The sequence below is a fragment of the Helianthus annuus genome, chromosome 13 (genome assembly GCF_002127325.2).
Source record: "Helianthus annuus cultivar XRQ/B chromosome 13, HanXRQr2.0-SUNRISE, whole genome shotgun sequence".
NCBI classification, from domain to species: domain Eukaryota; kingdom Viridiplantae; phylum Streptophyta; class Magnoliopsida; order Asterales; family Asteraceae; genus Helianthus; species Helianthus annuus.
Genome location: NC_035445.2, coordinates 82,309,378 through 82,335,138, shown reverse-complemented (window position 1 = coordinate 82,335,138; position 25,761 = coordinate 82,309,378). Strand labels below are relative to the sequence as shown.

The 25,761-nt window shown below is 36.9% G+C and overlaps 2 protein-coding genes and 1 long non-coding RNA gene across 3 annotated transcripts; 1 reads left to right on the top strand and 2 right to left on the bottom strand.

Annotated features, from left to right (window-relative positions):
* Positions 1 to 8,457: 8,457 nt before the first annotated feature.
* LOC110898364 (spindle pole body component 110) lies at positions 8,458 to 16,247 on the bottom strand. The gene is made up of 8 exons (XM_022145147.2): positions 16,057 to 16,247; positions 15,533 to 15,730; positions 15,300 to 15,425; positions 14,504 to 14,541; positions 14,251 to 14,419; positions 10,541 to 13,366; positions 9,838 to 9,956; positions 8,458 to 8,951 (listed from the first exon to the last, which is right to left on the bottom strand). Exons 1-8 carry the CDS (start codon positions 16,138 to 16,140, stop codon positions 8,699 to 8,701), a joined length of 3,813 nt encoding a protein of 1,270 aa, XP_022000839.2. The 5' UTR covers positions 16,141 to 16,247; the 3' UTR covers positions 8,458 to 8,698.
* A 4,678-nt stretch (positions 16,248 to 20,925) lies between these two features.
* On the top strand, positions 20,926 to 22,101 carry LOC110902876. Its single transcript, XR_002571483.2, has 3 exons — positions 20,926 to 21,107; positions 21,781 to 21,900; positions 22,024 to 22,101. It is a non-coding gene; the product is annotated as an uncharacterized LOC110902876 (long non-coding RNA).
* A 921-nt stretch (positions 22,102 to 23,022) lies between these two features.
* On the bottom strand, positions 23,023 to 25,549 carry LOC110898365 (pentatricopeptide repeat-containing protein At3g16610). The gene has a single exon (XM_022145148.1). The coding sequence runs from the start codon at positions 25,424 to 25,426 to the stop codon at positions 23,051 to 23,053; it is 2,376 nt and encodes a 791-aa protein (XP_022000840.1). The 5' UTR covers positions 25,427 to 25,549; the 3' UTR covers positions 23,023 to 23,050.
* Positions 25,550 to 25,761: the final 212 nt, after the last annotated feature.

The following is a 25,761-nucleotide window of genomic DNA, read 5'->3' as shown; positions in this document are numbered from 1 at the left end:
ATGGAGGACGGTCCACATCGGCCTACATCTTGTATCTTGGTGCAAACATTATTTCCTGGAAATCCACTCGGCAAAAGACAGTCTCAAGATCCTCTACGGAAGCCGAGTATAAGGCCCTAGCAAATGCTGCTGCGGAGATTGCTTGGGTTCAAAATCTCTTACACGAGCTACATGTCACCATTATAGACCCACCATGTTTATACTGTGACAACACCGGGGCAACTTATCTATGTGCAAATCCGGTTTATCACTCAAGAATGAAGCATGTCACCCTTGATTACCACTTTGTTCGCGAAAAAGTGGCTGCCAGCTTGTTACATGTGTTTCATATTCACACGGCTGATCAACCAGCTGATACCCTAACTAAACCACTGTCAAAAGGTCCATTCCAAAAATTCAGATCCAAGATTGGCGTCTCCAATAGAGTCTCCATCTTGCGGGGGCGTATTACGGATAATCCTCCTTGACTTACTCTCCATGGATTGTTCTACATCCATTATTCTCTTCATCAGAATTATTGCATATCCTTTACTTAAAATAGTTTCCTCAAATCACTCCTGTAAATGCTATATATATTGTTAGTTGTAAATAGTTGAAGGACCTAGTTGTTAACTAGAGGTCTCTACATGTAATTATAGGTGTCCCTACATGTAATTAATATTTTCTTGTTGGTCCCTCCTTCCCCTATAAATAGAGGGACCCTCTTCATTTGTAAATACACAATTCAATCAATACAATTCAGATTTCTTTTCTTTCCATACCAGTCTCATTTACATGGTATCAGAGCTAAAGGTTTCTTAGCTCACGAATATCCTCATTCGGGTGACCATTTCCGGCTCTCAGTTTAGAAAGTTCGTAGTATGCTCTATGGTTGCAGCTTAGTCTGACCTTCCACATCAGAAACGGAGTTTCTCCTTCATACCATTTCCAGTCACCACCAGTTCTGTCCTAAAAACCCGTTCCAAATCTGTTCAAACACCCGTCACCTACTTTTTCAGATCTGTTCTTGTTTCCGGCGAGTTAACATACACCGCCACCACCATTGAACTCGTCATCGCCCGATCTACAAAACCCCTCAAACCGCGCCGCCATCCGCCGCTCCACGCGCCACCGCCTCTTCCGCCACCCTAACTCACGCGCCGCGCGTGACGGCGCGTCGCTGCCTCTCCGGCCGCCGTTTTTTGCCAGTCTGGTCGGAATTCCCTCCCCGTCCATCCCGTCAGGTTAATTTTCCGATCTGAGCAACTTTGTTTTTCTGCCTCGGTTCGCGTGTTCGTATTCCACTTCAGCCTTTTTTTTCGAGTTCTGTTTGAATATCGTTTAAAATGGGAGATAATAAAAATAAGAAGAATACGGTGGAAAACCAAATTGCTCCAGGTATTATCAACTATGCCTCCGTTTTACGTATTCCTGTTAAGCTAGACTCGAGCAACTGGAGTTCTAGGAGCCTCTTTGTCCAAAAAGGCCTTGCTAGTGTGGACAAAGAGGACCATCTAACAAAACCACCCCCTGATCCAACTCCTCGGGAATGGCGTATCGACGATAGTGGGATACAAATGGCTCTATGGAATTCCATGGAGCCACAAGTCCTCACTATCGCTCAAAACTTCCCTACAGTAAAGGCAATGTGGGACCACCTGTCTTCATCCTTCTCAGCTAAGGAATCTTTGTCCCATGCCTATTCTGTTGTTCAAGCCTTCACCCGGGCGGAACAAGGTGACTCCACCTTTACCGATTATTTTACTCGTTTCTCAAAGCTTCAAGATGAGTTACGAGCTCTTTTCCCACCTACTGCTGATTTAAAGGTTCAGGAGGAGCGTAACACCAAAATGGACGTCATGATGTTTATTGCTGGTTTATCACCTAAGTATGCAAGTGCACGTCCATTATTGCTAAGTAACTCTACCGCTATTTCATCTGTGGCATCCACATATCACCTATTGCGCGAAATGTATGGTCCGGACGCATCTCCAACCGATATGTCTGCCTTGGTCAGTAAGGGTACATGGCAAAGTTCTTATATGAAGAAAGGCACTGGACGAGGCACTGGGGGACATGGTGGTAATCTTGTCTGTCACTTGTGTCATGAACCAGGACATGCAAGGTACAACTGCCCGAACAACTGCCATTATTGCAAGCTGCCAGGGCATACAAAGCATAATTGCCCAAACCGTGCTCCTGGATCTCAACCAAAAGCTCGACTAGCTTCTACTGGTGAGTCTTCTCCTACTGGTGCGTGTTCTAACCCAACTACTGGTACTGCCTACACGTTGAGCGAGGAGGATCTCAGTAGACTTCAACAACTGTTGGCCTCACAGTCACCTGCTCCTAGCCCACAAGCCAGCTTGGTCAATTCAGGTATACTTTCTTATCTTGACTTATCCTGGATTATTGATTCTGGAGCTACTCATCACATGACTGGGATTCAGGATCTTCTTTCTAGCCTACGTACTGGTTCTCACCCACCAGTTCGTCTTGCTGATGGATCCTCATGCCCAGTCCGTGGCATTGGATCGGTTAGTAATTTGAAAGACCTAAACCTTTCTTCTGTCTTGTTGGTTCCTAAATTCCCTGATAACCTTTGTTCGGTAAGTCAAATTACCAAGCAAAATAACTGCTCCGTAACCTTTTATCCTACTCACTGCATTTTTCAGGAACTAGGGACGAACCGGCTGATTGGCATAGGTTTTGAATCAGGAGGCCTCTACCGTATGTCTTTACCGTCACACCCTAAAGCCAACATATGTGATTCCAGTATCAGGGAGGCTCACTACCGGCTAGGCCACCCTTCTGCAGCGGTTCTGAGGCAAATGAGACCGGATTTTCCATCTTCCTTTGATTTTCATTGCGAGTCATGTCAACTTGGTAAACATACCAGGCGTCCCTATCCCCCTAGAGTGTCTAATCGAGTCAGTACATTGTTTGAACTTTTGCATTCTGATGTCTGGGGCCCATGTCCCACAAAATCGACTTTGGGTTTTCAATATTTTATCACCTTTATTGATGATTATTCGCGTGCTACTTGGGTTTATCTATTGAAATCTCGTGCTGAAATATATTCAATATTTCGTGAATTCCATGCTTACGTTAAAACTCAATTTCAAACCTCAATTAAAACCTTGCGTACAGACAATGCAAAAGAATATTTGTCGACCGACTTTTCTTCTTACTTAAAATCCAATGGCATTATTCACGAGTCGTCTTGCGTTTACACACCACAACAAAATGGTGTCGCTGAACGCAAGAACCGACACTTATTAGACATCACTCGCACTCTCATGATTCATTCTCATGTTCTTCATCGTTTCTGGGGAGACGCTGTCCTTACTGCCGCTTATCTTATTAACCGTATGCCCTCACCCGTCATTCATGGTCAAACCCCATTTTCTATCCTTTTTCGTAAAGGAACTATGTTTCCACTTCCACCCAAAATATTCGGATGTGTTGCATATGTTCATGATCATCATCTAGGGACCCCTAAACTTGATGCCAGAGCCATTCGTTGTATCTTTGTGGGTTACTCATGTGTCCAGAAAGGTTATCGGTGTTATAGTCCTTCTCTTCGTCGTTACTTTACTAGTTCCGACGTTACTTTCCATGAGGAATGTCCCTTCTTTCCTACATCCTCTACTCCTGTGTCAGATCCATTTCCAGAACTGGATCTTCCCGAATCTCCTTTCATCCCTGTTGTTCCTTTGTCCTCTGTTCCGTCTACCCCTCCAGTCTCAGACACCACAGTTCCAACCTCTGCAGATTCGGGGCTACCGACAGATCCTCCACCATTACTCTTCACATATGCTAGGCGAGGTAAGAAATCAACAATAGAGACTCTTGATTCACAACCAGCCTCTACATCTGGTACGTCCACAGTTCCACCACCTAACACTGAACCTGTTTCACCATTAGCAGAAACCGTTGCCTATGATCCTCCAGGTGCACCGTATCCTGATATACCTATTGCCTTTCGAAAAGAACCTAGACATACCACCCGTTATCCCATCCAGGATTATGTTGCTTATGCTCACCTATCCACGGAGTCTCATGCCTTCACCACTTCACTTGATTCCTATCCGATTCCCAAAAATGTGATGACAGCTCTCGCTCACCCAGGATGGCGTCAAGCTATGGAAGAAGAGCTTGGGGCTTTAAGGACTAATCATACATGGGATCTTGTAACGCTTCCGCCAGGAAAGCATGTTGTTGGTTGTCGTTGGGTCTTCACGGTTAAACTTAACCCTGACGGTTCTCTACATCGTCTGAAAGCTCGTTTGGTAGCTAAAGGCTACTCTCAAGCTTATGGTATTGATTATGACGAGACTTTCTCTCCGGTTGCCAAAATGCCCTCCGTGCGTATTTGTATTGCTCTTGCTGCCATTCATCATTGGCCGCCCCACCAGCTTGATGTCAAGAACACCTTCCTTAATAGTGTTCTTGAGGAGGAGGTTTATATGGAGCAGCCACCAGGGTTCATTGTTAAGGAGGAGGCATCCAAAGTATGCAAACTGCGTCGCTCTTTATATGGTCTTAAACAATCTCCCAGAGCATGGTTTGGTCGGTTTTCTAGTGTCATGGAAGAATTTGGAATGGTTCGTAGTACATATGATCACTCTGTATTCTTCAGACATCATCAGGGTCGAAGGATCATCTTAGTTGTTTATGTGGATGATATCATAGTTACAGGGGATGATGAAGATGGAATTACCAAGCTCAAACAGTTCCTTCAGTCTCAGTTTCAAATTAGTGATTTAGGTCGGCTACGATACTTCCTTGGCATAGAAGTATCTCGTTCCCCACAAGGAATACTTCTCTGTCAACGAAAGTATGTCCTTGATATGCTAACTGAGTGTGGCTTACTGGGATGCAAACCGGTTGACAGTCCTATGCTTCCTACAAGGAAGCTTCTTCCAGAGGATGGAAATCTAATGAAGGATCCCGAACGATACAGACGATTAGTTGGAAAGCTTAATTATTTGACAGTTACACGACCAGATATTTCCTTTGTCGTCAGTGTCCTAAGTCAGTTCATGGCCACTCCGTACACAGGACACTGGGATGCTGCTCTCCGTGTCTTAAGATATCTCAAGACCACACCAGGCCTGGGGATCTTATATTCTGATCAGGGTCATTGTCGTGTGGGTGCTTTCACAGAAGATGGAGACGGACGTATATCTGGATTCTCAGATGCAGATTGGGCAGGTTGTCCTATTTCCCGTCGATCCACCACTGGGTATTGTGTTTTCGTTGGCGGAAACCTTGTGTCCTGGAAGAGTAAGAAACAACACACCGTATCCAGATCAAGTGCTGAATCAGAGTACAGAGCTATGGCAGATGTTACATCGGAGATGATATGGGTTCGTCATCTTCTTAGAGAACTTGGGGTTATCTCTGAAGACTTGATGCGATTGTACTGTGATAATTAATCAGCTATACATATAGCCAAAAATCAAGTATTCCATGAGAGAACTAAACACATTGAGGTTGATTGTCACCTAATCAGAGATCGAATAGTCGGTACTCAAAAGGATCCTCCGTCGATTCAGCCAATCCATGTTAGGACAGAATTCCAACTAGCAGATATCTTTACGAAACCACTCCGGAAGCCACAAATAAACTTCATATGTAACAAGTTGGGCATGATTAACATCTATGCTCCAACTTGAGGAGGAGTGTTAGTTGTAAATAGTTGAAGGACCTAGTTGTTAACTAGAGGTCTCTACATGTAATTATAGGTGTTCCTACATGTAATTAATATTTTCTTGTTGGTCCCTCCTTCCCCTATAAATAGAGGGACCCTCTTCATTTGTAAATACACAATTCAATCAATACAATTCAGATTTCCTTTCTTTCCATACCAGTCTCATTTACATACATATATATATATATATATTGTAATCTCATTCTTGTAATCATTCATTCAAAACATAATACAGTGAATATTTGATAGTAATCTTGTTTGTATGAATCTTTAGTACTTTTTATGTTGAATCTTCATGATTATATAATGAATTTTTCATTGATGTTGAGTTCCTAATTATGTTTGATTATCTTGGATAATGAATCTGTGGTTAGTGGGATGGTAACTATTTCTTAATTAATCACTTGTTTGTAGACTTTGTTTACACCATGAAACCGGACCAGAGTATTGGTTTTATACAAGATATATCTTATTTTGATTAGGAATGCATTCTTGCACGTAAGGATTCTAACGAATTATATGGTGTTGATTACATGTTCTTGAATGCGGTTTATGATTCTTGTTTAGTATTTTTGGTCTGAAATTGCTGACATGGTAGATTTGTGTTTAAGACTTGTAAAGGTGAAATTGTTTGTTATATGATCTACATAATTGCTTATCCTCGTGGCTGTATTGTGACCATCGGTATTGCTTTCTTTGATAAGTGAGGTTAGGAATCCAGACCCGGTAAATAACCTATCTTTAAAGGTTCGCATGAATAAATATCAATAGCTCGCTAATGAATGATTTTAGGTGGTTAACATGTGACCATCGCGTTAACTTTCCGAAGAATCATAATGCTAGAAATCCAGACCCGGTAACTAGCTGTCTCGAAATTGGAAAATTGATTAAGTGTTGTTGTGACATATCTAGATAACATGTGTAGGTTGTTTGTGAAACAAGATAATATTTATTTTTCATATTTGGAGTCTATATGTTTTAGATATATTTTTAGATAATTTAGTTAAATAACCATTCACCTATCCTTTTATCTGGTAAAATAATGACAAAGATTTAGTACTTAACAACGCCCATGTTCCATGGATCGATATCTGGCTCTTACCAATACTTTGCTACATATATGACGGGATACACTTGTCCTTTGTTGTGTGTGTTTTAATGTTAAGGTATAAACCATTTTTATAAATTTAAAACACCAAGTTACGCCGGGTGCGATTATAAATACTGTAAATAAATGTGTATAGTCGCGCCCGCGTCAAGTTTTTGGCGCCGTTACCGGGGAGACGGCGAAATTTTCGGAACAATCCGAGTCATTATTTTACCGTTGTACATACTGTGAATACTTGTACATTTTTGTATATATTTGTTTTCTTTTATTTACTAACTTGTGAATACCTAGCCTGGCACGCCCACTAGGACTAACTTTTTACTAACTTTTCTTTTTTCTGTTTTACTAACAACTAACCACTATCCAACTAACCAACTAACTTTACTAACTGATTAACTTTACTAACTCACTAACATACTAACTTCTTATTTTATTATTCGACTAACATTTTTTTATTTCTTTATTTAATTCAGTTAATGTGTTCGGGATCGAACCATTTTCTTTTATTCATTCATTTCATTTATTTTAATTTAGTTATTTCATTTATGTCATTCATTCATTTATTTCATTTATTTATTTCATTCCAGTACAGTTATTTCAGTATTTCATTTATTTTAATTCAGTCATTTCATTTCTGTACTTCATTCGTTTATTTATTCATTTCATTTCAGTATTTCATTTATTTCAATTCACTTATTTCATTTCTGTTTATATTTACATTTACGCACATGTTCGAAATTGAACCGCTTATTCATTTATTTATTTATTTCGTTTATGCATTTTTTCACATTTATTTAGTTACGCTCATTTATTCATCTATTCAATTTTTGTCCATTTATTTATTTACTTAGTACTCAGTTATTTATTTACTCCATGAAAATAAAATATAACTTTATGATAAAATCATCAGATAGATTTTCTGATAGGTTTTCTGATGGATTCTGATAAACCCGTTAGACTTTCTGGTGCAATAATTTACATTTCTGATGAATTTACCAGATTTTCTGGTAACTCTGATGGATTTATCAGAAATTCTGATGGAGAGAAAATTTTCATCAGATTTTTATCAGATCTTATCAGATTTTTTGATAAAAAAAAGAAGAAATATCCTCAGATTTCTGATAATGTCATCAGAATTTCTGGTAAACAACAAAAACAGTTTTCGGATGCAAATAAGTAAATTAACCAGTAAATAGTTAAATAGATTTGTTTAATAACTTGTATATATATATATATATATGTATATATTATAATAGTAGTAGTATTTATACTTATTTCTTGTATTGTTATTATTATTATTATTATGTTCTTTTTTATTTATAATGTCTTCCTTTTTATTTGCAGGCTAATTTCCACGCCAACAAAACAAAACAACTTTTCCTTTGGTCTCTGAAAATGTATTTAAAGGCATAGAACCTCATAAGTTTTGTTCAAATTTGCTGATGTATTTTACCTAATCCCACTAGTTCAGAATACAGTAAAATTGTTATTGTAGTCATATAGATTAAACCATAAATACTCATAAAAGAAACCAAGTAGTGTTTACATGCCAAATCAGTCTCGCCAACTTTGATACTCCTAGAATATAAGTACCAAGAAACAACATACTTCACATGGTGAAAGTTAATACACTACACACATCATGAGCCTTTAGTTCACATAAACATCCTTTAAATAAGATGAATTATATTTATACATTGTGTTACTAAAAAAAGCAGCAAACTAAAAAAAAATCACATGAACAGGTCTTAAAAGAAGACCATCTTATTTTGTTTACGTCGTAACATGTTCTCACGAGTCGATGGTCATTGTTGGATGTTTAAGTCATAACATGTTCTCATGTATAAGTATGATTATGAACTATTAATCTTTAAAGAACAAAATATTTGTACTTATCATGGGTTGTCGAGGAACTGGTACCGTTTCCTTGCACTGTTGTTTGTTTTTAACTGCATTACAAGATCTTCTCGTTCGGCCTCCACCTCAGCATATTTTAGGCTCATCTCAAGGTAACGGTCACGAAGGTCTTTTAGCTCTGTCTCCAAAGAAGACTTTGTCCTTTCAAACCCTTCTTTTGTTATTACTTCGCCTTCAGTCTTTGATTTCCCATTAGCTGTTAAAAGACTACTTCGCCCCTCGTTTTTCAACCTGAAGAGATATGTAGATCAGTTAGAAGGCATAACCAAGTAAAACAGTTATGTGCACCAGCGATAGTTTTAGTTTCTAGCTCAAGATGTGTGCCTTTCTGACCCTTTTCACATATCGTAATAAATATCAATGTATTATAAATGTGAGTAGGGGTGTAAACAAGCCGAGTAAAGTTTGAGCTCGGCTCGCGAGGAAGATTTTAAGCTTGACCTTTAAATATATTAATTATGTTTATATACAGTTATAATTATAGTTTCACATATAACATGATATGAGTATTATTTAGTTACTTTATCGTAGTTATATATAATTACTTTTATTATGTAATATATATTTATTATATTAAATTAAGAGTTAATTACTGTTTTCGTCCCTGTGCTTTGTCAAAAATCAATATTTCAGTCTATTAGTTTAAAAATTGCGATTTCAGTCCATGTGGTTTCACTTTCGTAACCATTTCAATCCATTTATTCTGCTAGTACAGGGACTAGGGACTGAAATGGTTACGAGGTGGACTGAAATGGTTACGAAAGTGAAACCACAGGGACTGGAATCGCAATTTTTAAACAAATGGACTGAAATAGTGATTTTTGACAAAGCACAGGGACGAAAATAGTAATTAACTCTTAAATTAAATTAAATTTATTATATTTGTTTAAATAAGAGACTTGTTTAGGCTCATAATTGTAGCCGAGCTCAATATATATGAAGCTATGGCTCTAGCTCGTTTAAGCTATGATCGATACCAGCTTTTAGCGAGCCGATCTCGAGTAGTTACGAGCGACTTGGCTCGTTAACATCTCTAACAGACATTGACGCTCGACTACTAAATGTCAAAAGTTTAGCATGACTATTGTGATGTATGCAGTATTTTTTCCATACTAACCTTTGAAGTTGAAGTCGGTACTTGTTATTAGAATCAAGAGCCTCATCAAGCTCCGCTTCAAGCATCTCTATCTTTGCAGCATAATCCATATCTTCTTGCGAACGAGTCTCATGAACACCCTGATGCAAAAGACATAAAAGAGCCAAAAATGAATCAATATCTGAATTCTTTTTATCATTCATACTGATATCTAGTAACAAAAAATAGTAGGGGTGCAAATGAGCTAAGCGGCTCGCGAGCTACTCGAGATCGGCTCGAGAAAAAGCTTGAAACGAGCCGAGCCTTATCGAGCCCGAGCCAAGCTTGAGCCTAAAATAAAGCTCGTTTGTTTATCGAGCCCGAACTCGAGCCTCGCATGTGAAGCTCGTTAGGCTCGTTGAGCCTTAGTGTAAACGAGCCGAGTCGAGCCGAGCTTATATAAACTTGTTTACAAGCCGACCTCGAACCTAAAAATAAGTTTTTCTTAGTAAACGAGCCCGAGCCCGAGCTTCACTTATCGAGCTAGCGAGCCTAAAAAGTCTATCATTTATATTATTTTTACATAATATATTAACTAATAGATAAAAAACGAGCCGAGCCCGAGCCGAGCTCGAGCTTGAGAAAATACCAACGAGCCGAGACCGAGCTTTCATAAGTTAATCGAGCTCGAGCTCGGACTCGGCTCGGCTCATTTGCACCCCTAAAAATAGAGACTAGCACAAACCGTTTTGCTTTTTGCTGATAGTAGTTTTAGATCTTCCTCAAGAGCATTGATTTTCTTCAAGCATTCATTCTTTTCACCTTCAAGTTGTTGAATTTTCAACTGATATTGCAAGTTAGCACTCTTGATCCTACTGATCTCATTTTTCACGTCAGCATCCTGCGCACGTGCTGCGTTTTTAACCGTTAGATCACCCTCCAATCTCATGAGCTTTTCTTCTAATGCATTTTTCTGATTTACACAATTCTCATACTCTGATATCTTTTCGGCTTTCAGCTCTTCAAAACTACCAGAAACCGAACGAAGAGAAGCTTCTAGATTACTCTTTTCGTTCTTTAGTTTATCAAGCTTTTGCTTATAATCCAATAATTCATTTTCAAGATCCAAAGTTTTATGAAGCTTTTCTTTTAAAGTTGCAGCTTCTTCACTGAGTTGTTGACGTTCGTATTCCGAAATCGTAAGCTTAAGTTCAAGATCATTCTCCATCGTCTTCTTTCGTTCTTCTCTCTTCCTGTAACCACTCAACAACTTTGACTTTTTCTCATGATCCGTCGTCAGTTTCTTATGGTTTTGTTTAACAGCAGCAAGCTCATTCGTTAGATCTCGAATCTTCGATCCGGACTCCTCACGAACCGTTCGAAGCTCGTTTTCAATCGATTCGGTTCTCGATTGAACTTCTTCGAGAGAAGATTGTAAATCGGATGTTTCAGAAGTCAACTTTGACTTCTGTTCATAAAGCCGCGAAATCTCCTGTTTGAGATTTTCTACCTCGTTTTCGAAGTTTTCGATCTCGGCTGTCTTCTCTAAGTACATTTGATTCAACAAACTTTCTTCCATTGTAATCTTTTCTTTTAGTTTCCAGTTTTCTTGATTAAGTTCATCCAAATGTGAAGACAGACTCTTTTCTTTGAACATATATTCTTCCAACATAGAAGAGTATTTTTCTTCTAAATCAACTAAACTTTCGGACGAAATTACCAGTTTCTCCCTAGCTCCCGTTAACTCGATCTCTAAACGTGAAACTCGATCATACAGTCCCGCTTTTTCCTTCGTCATATCTTCGTATGACTTCTGAAGGTTATTGCATTCTTCAACTAGTTTCTCAGCAGACTCTTGCAGCTTACGTCTTTCCGATTTTACGTATTCACACTCGTCTTGAGCGTTTAATAGTAATTTTTTCACATTCTCTAAGTCTTTTACTTCTTTTTGAAGATCTGATTTTTCGGATTCGGATTTCTCCAACTCAAGTCGGGTGGATTCGTTTTGGTATTTCATGTGTTTTAGTTGAGTTTCTAATTCGGACACGTGATCCAGAAGTTTGATGTTTTCTTCTTCCATTTCGAACAAACGAAGCTCCATTTCGCCCTTGACTTTTTCCAACTCGCTTGCTTTTCGTTCGAGTAACTTATTAGCCGAAACTTGCGAATCAACACTTTCGCTAAGCACCGTTAAATCATTTCTTAAATTATCTAAACATTTCGACGTTATATTGCTCTCATTCAACGCAATCTCCATGTTTTCTTGTAACTCTTCTTTCTCCGTTTCAAGATCAGCAATCTGCGCTTCGTGTTGCACTTTCAAACTCTCGAGCTCTCGAATCCTCAAACTGTAATCTTCTAGAACCTTCCGGTCCTCTTCGATCGTTGCGTTTCTCTCCTGTATCACTTTCTTTGATTCTTCAAGCTCACACACCACCTCAAAGTTTTCATTCGTTAGCTCGCTACATTCTTTTTCCACCTCGCTAACTTTCGTTTTCAGCCGTTGGATCTCTCTCATTTGATCTTCCTCAATCTCCTTTCTTTCGGTTAATCTCGACTCCAAATTGTTAATATCTTCTTCTTTTACAGATAAACTGTTCTTGTACTCCTTTTCAAGATCCGAAAGAGTTTGACTATTTGACTTCCGCTCGTTTTCCAAATCAATGATTTTGTTCTCCAAAGCTTGTTCAAGAATCAACATGTTCGCTTGTAACGTCTTCTCCGATTCCTCCATTTGTTGTAACTTGAGCTGCAAGCTTCTAGTTTCCACCAAATTCGAATTGAATGACTTTTCTATTTCGGTCAACGTTGACTTCACCGTCAAAAGCTCTTCAATCTCTACCCTTTGTGTCTCTGTAGTTTCCTCTAGTTCTTGAAGAATGGACACAAGTTCGATATTAGATTCTTGATTCCTCTTCAGCTGTTGCGTCAAATCAAGATTCGATTCTTTATGCGCTTGCAGCTCGTATTCTAGCTCCTTTATAAGTTGACTTTGACTTTCGGAGTTGTACATTGACTTTGACTCGATTGTCACCTTTTGTTTAACAACTGCTTCCTCAAGTAACATCTTTATATGATCAACTTCTTTCTTCATGCCATCACGTTCCGCCATTGCAGCCGAAAGTTCCATCTGAGTACCCGCCAAGACTTTCGACTGATCCGAGAATTTCTCTTTCAAAATCTCCAAATCAAGCATTAGTTTCTGAGAGTTTCGCTCCCACATTTTGGCTTCATCGCGAAGCTCTTCAATGGTGTCTTCGGCTGCTTCTAGGAGGTTCTTTGAGGACCCTGCATTCATCATAGACGATGAGGGGGGGACAGGTGGTGGGCTCTCCTCGTACTCTTGTTCGTTGTGGGTTATTCTTGATTTGAAAGATGAGTTGTTTGACTTTGAAACAGACATATCTTCTTCATTTGGATAGTTGCTTCGAGGCGAACTGTTTCTTGAGTTTGAGTTATGATCGTGTTTGATTCCATTTATATGACTTTTTTGATAGAATCTTTCCTTTTCTAAAGAATATTCAGCCGAATCATTGTTCTGATTCGAACCAGATGGATCGTAACTTGTTTCCTGCATTAAGAAGAAACAGTCAAACTTCAAAGTCAAAGTAAATCATTTTCAGGTTCAGATAACAAACCGAACAATTCGTGTTTGTTTGTTAAGAAATACATGTGTTCAGGAACTGTTCATGAACACTTACGGAACGAGATTTTATGTTCGTGTTCATTTGTTAAGGAAATGAACGTATTCGTGTTCGTTTGTTAATTTTAGACAACGAACGATAACGAACGTTCATGAACACAAATGGAAACAAATGAACACAAACAAACGTTCATCAACAAAATATATAATACACTGACACTCGTCAAATATTTTATTTTGAAGTAATTAAATAAAATATAAAAACTAAAAACACTAATGGACTAAACATAAACAAACACGTTACCGAACGTTCACGAACATAAATGAACGAACGCGGCCTCTGTTCATGTTCGTTCATTTAACTAAACGAAAGAAATTTCTTGTTCGTTTGTTTAATAAACGAACGAACACAAACAAACTTTCCGCCAAACGGTTCACGAACTGTTCGCTAAACGTTTGATTCGTTTGAAGCCCTAGATATAAAGTATCAAAAGTGGTAAATATATTTTTACTTGTTGAAAAATTATTATGTAATAATCTAATGTTTCTTGAATAACTGAAGTAAGCATGTTGGTTTTGAAGTTAAAGTTGATTTGTTTGACCAAAAAAGTCAATGGTTTGAGAATCTTGATCATCATTGGCGAAGCTTTTCGCTCAGTAGTGGAGAATATGTAGTTTTCTTATAAAATTTTTGGGTATACACTTTTTTTGACCCCCAGTTTTATAGAAATTTTTAGGTCCGGTGACTTCCGCCCCCCCCCCCTCGGTCGGAAATCTCAAGCTTCGCCAATATTGATCATATCAAACATTACCATGATTTTAATTCTTTCGAGAAGCGAAATGGGAGCGAGATCTTGACTTGAAGGTGATTTAGCACTGAGATAAGGTGAGGCTGCTGATCCGTTTGATCTGCTACCTGCATCGTCATAATCTTCATCCACGGCTTCTGTATTGGGTCCCGCGTAATTTGATCCTTCGATCCTGTGATATGTATGGACAACTTTCAACATAAAAAAGAACACATGATATAACAAACAAGCAACAAAACTTTTTATAAACATGTACCTGAGTTTTGATCTTGGTGTCAGGCACTGGATTTTGACCTGAAAATGACAGCATAAGTTGCTTAGAATGTTTTTTTAGCATGATAAAGTTATAAATAAATAAGATTTATGTATACAAATTTGTGTTTATAAAATTAGCGGATCTTTACAGCCATTCGATATGAGTTAACTCTCTTTACGATCATGATTTAGCGGTTTGTTAATCTTTTTCGTAATGAAAATGACATTCGATTTAGAGCTAACAATTTTGACCCATTTGTTTTTAACGGGTCTATACAGTTACGCTTTATCTCTGATGATCCAAGCGGGTAAAAGTGGAAAAATAGTTTAAAACGCAATACGTCAAAAATGTCAAAAGTCGCCAAAAGTGCACACTTAATGTATTAAACATGCTAATCATTTTGCTTTAAAAATATGTCATTTTGGAATTATATATTTTTCTAATATACAATTACTTTGAATATTTATTTTTAAAACTGCAATTTCTTCTTCAAGTGTTTTGGGTCAAAAAACATACATGCCCTCATAAGAGGGCTTGTTTTTATATATTTTATAATTTCGTTTCATTCATACAATCATACACAAGGGCGCAACTTAAGTAGGGTGAGAGGGGGTGGCCGACAACCCCCCCCCCCCCCCCGAACTTTTCGCTCAGTATTGGAGAGTATGTAGTTTTCTTATAGAAATTTTTGGGTATACGTTTTCGACCCCTGGTTTTGTAGAAATTTTTAGGTTCAGTGACTTCCGCCCCCCCCCCCCTCCAGTCGGAAATTTCAAAGCTAGAAAATACAAAGCACCTGTAAAATTGTGCCATAGTTGCATTTCTTCAATGGCAAAGAAACAAGTGCAGATGATCTTGAACTCGTATAATACCGTACAATATTGACAGTCGCCTCCCCAAGAATGCCAGATCTAGCAGACCCCTACAACAAAACCAAGTTTCTGTCAACCCCGCTATAATCAAATGGACATCGAGAATTCGAGATCAAATGATAAATTTTGATAGTTTTAGTATCAAGAACATCCATACCATAGAAACAACAAATTTGAAAAGTTGTTCTTCAAGCTCCTTTGAAGAATCATAGTGCGAAATCCAGATAGATTCCGATAGAGTTTCGGTCCATTGACAATTTCCATTTCGCACCAACGCTTTGTTTGATCTTGCAACTGTTTTTCCGGTTTCTACAGATATTATCGACACTAAAAGCTTGTCCCATACCTTTGGTACCTATGACAACCCAAAAAAGTAAATATTCACCATCAATATGACATGATCAACGATTAAGTTCTCGTATCACGACAAGTTTCAAACTGGCACAAATCATAAAAAACATCCAAAGTTATAAAAAATAAAAAATAAAAAAATAAACAAAAACCATAGCAACACTTTCAGATTCAGAGAATTGTATCTAAAAATCAATAATAAAATAAACAAAAACCATAGCACACATTTTTACATAACTAAAAAACATCACACACAAATTCACTTATTCAAAAAGACAAAAAAAAAAAAAAGACAATTCACAAAGATGATTATGGTTTGTAGATGATCACCTGAAGAGCCTGAAAATTTGAAAATTTGAAATCAATCCTCTCCGCTGAACTCGGAGACTTCCCATTTCTTTGTGCTCTATACATCTTGATGTAGCGCGTAGCTCACTATAAGGTTGCGAAATCTACTATCTCATCATCAACAAAACCATCTTCCTTTTAGAAAAAATAAATAAAGAGATTACATTAATGAAGATGGGTTTGTTTTTCTCGTTGATGTTCTTGTCGTCGGCTATGGAATGAGTGATCACAATGCAGTGATATTAACAAGGAAAAACTGGTTGTTTATGTTAACTCTTCTGTTTTTAACTCCATTTGCAACACAGAAGAAGGAGCAGTTGATGTTAGTTAATTACATATATATGGTGATTTAGTTACAAACAACAAATAGAAACAACAAAATCACCCCTTGTAGTTTAACAATTATCATTTTTGTCACCTAACTTTTTTTTATGGATTTATGAAATAATCTTGAATTTGTTGTGTGTTATTTCCTCTTTTGAATGCTTATAACTTTGTCTTATTTGTGCCTAAGATTATACGGTAATTTTTATGGAAGGGTTAACCATCAAGCCGAACTACTACGTCTAGATCAGCAATTCGAACCACTATGGCCAGATCGCCCACCAGTGGTGGATCTCGTCCAAAAAATTAGGGGTATCCCATTTTTTTTTGGAGGGGGGGGGGGGATCAGGGGTATCATTTGTGTAAAACCAAAAAAAAATGTTTTACACTACATAGACGAAGTTGAGAGGTATTTTCACACACTATAGAGACAGAGTTGACGGATAGCCCCTACTACCCTGACTTGTACACTAGCTTCGTGGCACCTTTTCTTTTGTAAGATTTTGTTTTATTAACAATAGGGTTTTTGCTAAATTCACCAAGTTAAGAAACTAAATGCCACACAAGTTTGTAAATTTTTATAGTTAAGTCAATGATTGTAGCATCTATTGATGATAAGAATTATTTGTGTTGTATCAAAACTCAAAGGGTGTCATAAGAACTAACAAAATATTGAAGGGGCCTTTTAAAATTTTATCATTTTTGCACAAAGTCCTTTTCTTCCCTCCTTAAACTTTAAACAGATCCATAAAACGGCGCAGTTTCTCAATTTTGTTTGTACGAATTAAATTAAATTAAATTAAATTATTTGTGTAATTTTGATCAATAAAAAATTCTCCACAAAAATGTTTAATTGATAATTCCAAAGAGGTGCATTGGAATATTTGATGTATTTGGTCCTTCAAATTATCCCTTAATGACAAAATAATTAGATAATATATTTATTTCAACTAGATGACAAAATAATTAGATAATATATTTATTTCAACTAGTTATATAGCTAATGTGGTTGTCATAGGCGATCTTAACTATACATTTGACGTAATATATCTTTTTTGTGTTGGTTTAAAAAATCTATATTTGTATCTATATCTATATCTATACTTTATAATAAAACTTGTCATTATTCTAGAGCATTCTTAATTGTAAATAATTATTATTTAATTTAAATTATTAAATACCAATTAAATTAATATAAATTTTATCAGCCCTAAATTATTGGCATAAACTTAACTTCAAATCGTAAACCTTATCCTCCACATTGAGTATAAAATATTCAATTCAATATACTAAAGTCGTCTATATACTTTTTTTTTCAACAAAATCTGACGTTTTTTTTTTGAATATAAAATATTAAATTTAATTAATATTAAAAGATTTCATAAGACATATCACATAATTAATTTTTTTATTTTTATTTATTGTTTGTTAGTTTAATTTAAGAAACTATATACATAATTAGGTTCTTAGTTTTTTTTTTTCATTTTCTTAAATAATAGGCTATAATCTTGTGTATTGTACGGATGAAATCAATAATAAAAAACTGTTTATTTACGTTTTTTTTAACAACAGATAATCATGTTTAAATTGTAAAGTAATTTAAAGATATAAACATCATTATAAATCTAATATAACACTTTCGTAAAAATCTATGTTTGGAAAGGTTTAAATAAAAAATATCATTATAACTTATAAATTAAAATGTTTAAGGTAAAAGTTGATTTTGTATGAAGGTTTAGGATACCTAATCTAACAAAAAAATGTTGGTTAGTTTAACATATATATTTAGAGGTCGAAAATTAAGGTAACTATTCTAAAATAAGAACGGTTGATAGTAACTAAATAAAATTTTATACCTTATTCTATTTTATTTTATTTCGGGTAGCTAAGGCTTGAAGTTTAGTTATCGGAATAAGTTATGTCTTAAGTGAAGTCATCTGGTGGCAATCCTCGCCTCATAACAAGTAATGTCGACAGTATCCATAAAAGGATAGAGATGTTCCGGAAGCAGTCTTAAGGAAAGTTAGGGGTTGTTTGGCAACTTCTGAATGGTTAAGTGCTGAATCAATAAGAGGTCTGAACCATTAAGAGTCAGTATAATGTTTAACCGTTCAGAACCAAATATCAAACCAATTCAAATTAGTGCTCTTAACCATTCAGATTATGTATAATGCTTAACCATTCAGACATCTGTTCACAAAACAAACAGTCTGAACCATTAAGTTATGAACCAGTAAGAGGTAAGAGATCTGAACCATTAAGAACCCATTAAGAGCTAAAGAACCCTTTAGCCTGTTTATGCCAAGGCAGGGGAGTAACTGGTTGGCAATGAGTAAGAGAACGAATTCCCCGTCGAGTCAGTTGACGAGAAAGTTTCTTAACGATTTATTATTTTTCTTTATAATATTTAATTTATGAATATTTCTTTTCTTTAGTATTTCCTTTTCAATGTTTTTATTATTTTTTTGCTTATTTAATAATTTAATATTTTATTAACTTAATCCCGTGTAATACACAGGGTTCTAACCTAGTTAAAGGATATATGAAAAACAAAATATTGCAATTCAATGAATCACATCAATTTTATTTAAATTGTAAGCAAATGCTATGTACACAATATATAAATACAATTGAAGCCATCTATAGAAAGCAGGGCTCTCAATGCAAAGACTCATATATAACACTTTTTTTATGATTTTGTGTTTAGTCTAAACTAGGTTTTGCCCGCCCGCGTTGCGGGGTATTAAACCAAATATTTCTTTCTCATAGCATGTATGTCTGTGTTTTAGTTACTTGTACATACTACTCATAACACGATCTCAAAAAAATTACATTGAGTAAACAAAGTAAAACAAAATACTACCATACTTTTGCTAAAAAAAAACTAAAACGATGGAAAAACTATGACGAATAAAAATTAAATCGAGCCAAACAATTAAAACAAAACACTGAGTAAACAAAGTAAAACAAAATACTACCATACTTTTGCTAAAAAAAAAACTAAAACGATGGAAAAACTACCGCTTGGCATAACGAATAAAAATTCAATCGAGCCAAACAATTAAAACAAAACACTACCATAGTCTTGTAAAAAAAAGTATTAAAACGAATTTTATACTGAGGGTAAAATCGTAAATAAACACAAAATAAATCATGTCGAATGTAAATCAACTTAAGTTTATATCGACACGTAAATAAAAATAAAGTCGTAAAACTCGATTAAAAAGTATTTAGAAAATTAAAGGGTTGTAAGAGTTAATGCTGAAAATTAAAAGGTAAAAATAAAAAAGAAAAAAAAACCAAAAAAGAAAAGAAAGAAAGAAAAAGAACAAAAAAATGGAAAAAAAAATTGACAACACCACTGTAGCAAAGTGCCAAAGTGGTATTGTCATTTGATGTATATAATAATGTGAGTCATTTTTGGGTTGAATCCGCAACCTTCCTTGTAAGGTTTTAGTATACTTTATGTCAAAACTTAAACCTATTAAGTATTATTGTATTTTATATCATAATTTTAGTTAGAATAAATCTATTAAGCATTATTGTATTTTATATTATAAAGAGTAAATTGTCATTTTAGTCCCTAAGGTTTGACCAAAAATGTCATTTTAGTCCAAATAGTTTTTTTCTTCTATTTTAGTCTAAATAGTTTCTTTTTCTGCCATTTTAGTCCCTGACTTTTGTCATTTTTTGTTATTTTCATCCAACCCGCTAACTCCATTCAAAAAGGTCAGTCAACTTATGGGCATACTGATCAAACCACATTTTTCTTCCTTTTTTTTGCACATGCGATGGTATGGAGATAGTGGTGTGCCGATTTACAGTGAAGATGATGGCGGTGGTTGCTGGTTTACGATGGTGGCGGTGGTGTTGGTTAATGACGTGGGTGGCGGCAAAGTGGCCGATGGTGGTGGAAATGGTGGGTGGTGATGGTGGTGATGGTGGTGGGGTGCATGCAGGTGGTGGTGGCGATGATAGAAGGTTGTGATGCGACGGGTGGTGGGAGGTGGTGGTGGTTGAAAATGACAAAAGTCAAGGACTAACTTTATAATGGTTCTTTGATCATGTTGGTGTCATCGTGTGAATACGCGAATCATGTCACATCCGTTTCGTATACGACTTTGAGTTCATGTATGATTTAAACAACCATCTCATTCTCATAAACACGACTTGTTTAATCAGACACGAACTTTAATATTGATGCAAGATATCATTTGCATTTATCTTAAGGGCAGGGGCGGACCTATCCTTTGGCCAAGATGAACGGCCGCACCCCTTAAAAAAATTAGTGTATATTTTAGACAAAAAACTCGAACGCACCCTTGAAAATATGATTAAACACCTCATTCGCACCCCCAACAAATAATTAATGGGTCCGTCACTGCTTAAGAGGGAACAATTTTTGCTCATATATTTAAAAGTAGCTCAATTTGATGGACAAGATGGGTAACGGGATGGGTTGACCCACAAACACTTTTTTTATCATACGTTCCCAACCCTTTGGACTAAACAACCCATTTGACTAGTCTCTTGAGCTAAATAGGTTTTACCAATAATTCCACCGTCATGTATACGGGCGGATGGGTTACCGGGTTTTCCTTGGAATTGGTGATGGACTCGGGTTTTCCGTTTGATCCGTAGAGGCCCGATTCCCAACTGATCGTTCATCTCCCATTCAAATAGCTCACTGACTCTGTCCCCAATCGCAGGTCCGATTCTATGTGAGCCCTAGTTTTGTAATATATTGTTGTTAATAGATATGATTCTGTATGAGCCCTAATCAAAATATTGTTGTTAAAAGATACGATTTACCCTAGCCAGCCCTTTCTTTGATTGATTCGTTTGAAGAAGCTTGTTGAACACACATACCTGTTTGTGTATTTGTGTGTGTATTTTCAGATATATATGTGTGTGTGTATATTTGATAACATGGGATGCTCAGTCAGTGTCTTTTGTAACCACTAAGGTAGCGTTCGTTTCATGGAATGGAATGGAATTAGGAAGTTTTTCTTTGTAAAATTGATCTTGGTTGGGGGAGGGAGGAATTTGAAATCCCATGAATTTCTTTAATCAATGAAATTTGTGACTATTTCAACATTCCTTAGAAATCCTTCACTCTAATGAAGGAATGGAATGGAATGTTGAAATAGTCACAAATTTCATTGATTAAAGAAATTCATGGGATTTCAAATTCCTCCCTCCCCCAACCAAGATCAATTTTACAAAGAAAAACTTCCTAATTCCATTCCATTCCATGAAACGAACGCTACCTAATATTATTGTTGTTAATATATATGTATGCACACCACTGCCGTTTATCATGTTTTTAGTAGCGATTTTTATTCAAATCCTATAATAAAATATTATTATTATAAATTTCAGGATGAAACTCCTGGCATCGTCTCTGATGATGAGCCACTAAATGTTCCGGAGGAGAGGTTCCTTCTTTTGCCATTAACTTTTGCCGATTTACATCCTAGTTCCAGTCAGGATCCTGCAACTGTGAGTTTACAAACTCCTTTAATTCAATATAATAATAATATCACAAGTATTGTCATGTTACTTGAAGATACAATCATAGTTACTTTAATTGAATAATAATAATTCAGGATGCTTTTCTTACAGCATCAACTGAAGGCAGTGCCTCGAGTGGAAAGAAAAAGACGCTTACTGAAAGCAGTGCCTCGAGTTGAGAGAAAAAGACGAGTGGAGAGAAAAAGACGCTTGCGGCTCTAGTTTTGTTAAGGACTAAGTTTTTGTGCTTGACGCTGGTACTAGTGATGTTATAGACTCGGTTTTTGTGAAGACTCAAATACTTGGTTGGTATCGTCCAATTCGTATAAGGTTTTTGAGTTTGTGTCCGATTTAAATCACCATCTTATAAACACGACTCGTTTAATCGGCCACCAACTAAAGAATTGATGCAAGATATCTTTTGCAATTAGCCTAGAGGGAACAATTTTAGGTCATATACTTAAAAGTAGCTCAATGTGATCGGCAATATGGGTAACGGGTTGACCCGCAAACACTTCTTTATCAATTAAATAATATTTTTATTTTATGTTTAACAAATTTAAATATATCTAAATAAAACAATTTAGGAGGTCATTTTAAAAATTCATTTTGGAACAATGTCTAGTTCTCAACCAGTCAACCCCATTGGACTATTCAACCCATTTGGCCCGCCCCTTTTAGCTATTATTTCATTTGACCCATTTGAACCATAGTTGAAAAAGTCGCTAGACGCTCCCTAGTCGGTCGACCGGGGAGTTGAGAGTACTAGGGGAGTACTCGGACATGTTAAATTATAAAGAAATTAGTTTTTGGAAATTAAATATATGTCAAATAACATAAATTTACTAATATCTATAAAAATACGTGAAAATGATATTCATTCTTTAATATGATAGGCATAGAAATTATGTTTTGTTATTTTTTAAGTCAAAATCGGCCCGAGTTGACCTACTAGATATGATTTTGGCCGAGGTTGGCCGCGTTTAACCGATTCCGAGTAATTAGGCAGTGGCAGAGAAAGTCGCCTCGGCAGCCTACCTTGTAGCGACTACTCGTGGAATACTCGGCCTTGGAAACCTTGTTTTACAACCATGAATTTTTTGAACATGAGTAACAAATTCCACTTTAAACACCAACCCTACCAGAAATCTCCACAGTTACAAGTTCCATCTTTAAAATGGTGAAAACGGACCGTATCCCTAACGGTTATCGCTCTATTCGTTATAGTACTCATATACTTTAACGCTGTATGGCAATCCACACACACCCGTAAATTTTTCGTCACCAGTATCGCCTTACCCGGGACTAAACTAACATCAGCCAATGCAACAGCTAACTTCTCACTGTGATAAAGCAAAATATGCCCTTTTTCCTCTTCTTCAACATCCTGAAGAACAAAACTGTAGTCTCCATCATACCCCAACGTTTTCATCGCCGCTAATAGTTCATCTAGCCGTCGGTTTATTAACAACCATTGTGGATGTGACCGATCTCCACCCACAAACGCGTGCACAACCCCGTTTATTTCAACCCAACTGCACCCCGGGCTTTTCTTAAACCCTTTTTCCCTTTGCAACACGCGGGTCCGGGCTGCATCGTCCCATCGTTTCGCTGTACTATATATATTAGATAAAAGAACAAAATTCCCAGTACTTTCGGGTCCAAGAATCTCGATATTTCTTGAAATTTTTTCCCCTAAGTCAACGTTTTTATGTATTCTACAAGCTCCAAGCAACGCGCTCCAGATACGAACATCAGGCTTAAACGGCATCCTAACAATGAACCGGTAAGCCTCGTTTAAAAGCCCGGCCCGACCCAAAAGATCCACCATACACAAGTAGTGTTCTTTCCTCGGTGTGATTTGAAATTTATTAATCATGGAGGTAAACCAATGTTTCCCTTCTGCGACTAGTTTCGAGTGGCTGCAAGCGGATAACAGGCAGATAAACGTGACATCATCCGGACTGAAACCTGCGGTTTGCATATGTTCGAACAACGAAACTGCTTCCGACCCGAATCCGTGTATGCCGTAACCTAAAATCATAGCGTTCCATGAGATCAAATCCCGTTTATGCATTTGATCGAACACTAACCATGCGATGTCTATTTTCCCACACTTCGAGTACATGTCGATAATCGCATTACAAACTTTTGTAGATTCGGTAAATCCTTGAGTTATAGCGTAGCTATGACCACAGGCTCCGTGTTGTAGAGCTGCTAAATGTGAACATGCCGGAAAGAAGCCGATCATGGTTTCTATATCCGGATTTATACCGAATGATCTCATATTTTTTATCATATTTAAAGCGACCCCTGCATCACCATTTTGCACGCATCCGGATATGATGGTGTTGAAAGATACAGTATCTTTTACATCCATTTCATTAAAAAACGTCAATGCATCGTCTATGATCCCGCACTTGGAGTAGAGTGAAACAAGGGTGTTACTAACTATTAAATAAGAAACGAACCCTAATTTGATTGAATAACCGTGTATCCATCTTCCTTTGTTAATGTCCGTAAGATTAGCACACGCACGAAGAACGGTTGCAAGCATAATAGGAGATATGTTTGTACAACCGTTTTTTACTACATGGTCAAATAGTTCAAGTGCCTCCATGGTTGAATCACAAGCGACACATGCCGCTATCATAGCACTCCATGTTACCTCGTTTTTTACATTAATTAGATCGAAAACTCTTCTTGTGTAATCCAAGCGTTCGCATTTCGCATACATGTCTAACAACCCGGTTCCGACAACCACATCACCGTCATATCTTCTCCTTAAACAAAACGCGTGAACGGCTTTTCCTAACTTTAACTCACATGCTTCCCCGATAGCTGGAAGAATCGCCACGACAGTTGACGAATTAGGCCGCAATCCCACCTCCTGCATTTCCTTAACCAACCCAATTGTTTCGTTATACAACCCGTGAAGAGAACTCCCTGCAATCATAGCATTCCACGCCACAACATCTCTGTTCGACATTTTATCAAACACCTGTCGTGCATCACCTAACAAACCACATTTCGCGTAAAAATCAACCAATGCCGTACAAACATAAACATCATCATCAAGAAGCTCGCTTTTCACACGCTCATGAATCATTTTACCAAGCTCAACATCCCGAACTGCGGAACACGCTTTCAAAGCAAACGGGTAAGTATACTTATTCGGTGTGACCCCAGACTGCAGCATTTGAACATACAACTCAATGGCATGATCAAAGGGTCCTTCCCAAGCATAAGCTCTGATCAACTGATTCCATAACAACACATTGTTCTTTCTTTCTGGGTTAGGCATTTCATCGAACATTTGGCGGGCATGTTCGAGTTTGTGAAAGGATATGTAGACACGGGTGAGTTTGTCTAGTATAATTGAGCTGTATATGGTATTGTTCTTCAGGAAATGCTGATGGATTGTCTTGGCATTCGGTAGTGATCTTGATTTGACTGAATTTTCGAACATTTGTAGGTAGAATGATATGTTGCTTATGGAAGTTTTGACTGCCATTGACAATGATATGACAAAGCAGTCATCCCAGTTTAGTTGTCTTGATATCGCAGGTGAATCAGATTTGTATTGAACCAAAATATATAATAACTAGTAAAACACCGTAGCGCGCTGCGGCGGGAATTCGGTCGATATTAATTCAGTTTATTACGACACTGATGCTCATTATAATAACAGAAAAAACTAAAAATAGAATTATGATATGCCAAAAAAGATATCAACCGATGTTTACATTGATCGAAAACTATAAAAGTGAATATCGTGTTTGATCGGAATCTACGTGGTACGGATGTTGTTTGGATGGTGATGAAACAATGGTTAACCGGGCAGGGTTA

Bases quoted from the DNA above. Each gene is read 5' to 3' on its own strand.
- LOC110898364 (XM_022145147.2), bottom strand. From the start codon at position 16,140: ATGTATAGAGCACAAAGAAATGGGAAGTCTCCGAGTTCAGCGGAGAGG. The intron at 15,426-15,532 runs GTATGGATGTTC...GTTTTGTTGTAG, and splicing joins TCAAATTTGTTGTTTCTATG to GGGTCTGCTAGATCTGGCAT. The intron at 9,957-10,540 runs GTTTGTGCTAGT...CTTTTGCATCAG, and splicing joins TATCAGCAAAAAGCAAAACG to GGTGTTCATGAGACTCGTTC.
- LOC110898365 (XM_022145148.1), bottom strand. From the start codon at position 25,426: ATGGCAGTCAAAACTTCCATAAGCAACATATCATTCTACCTACAAATG.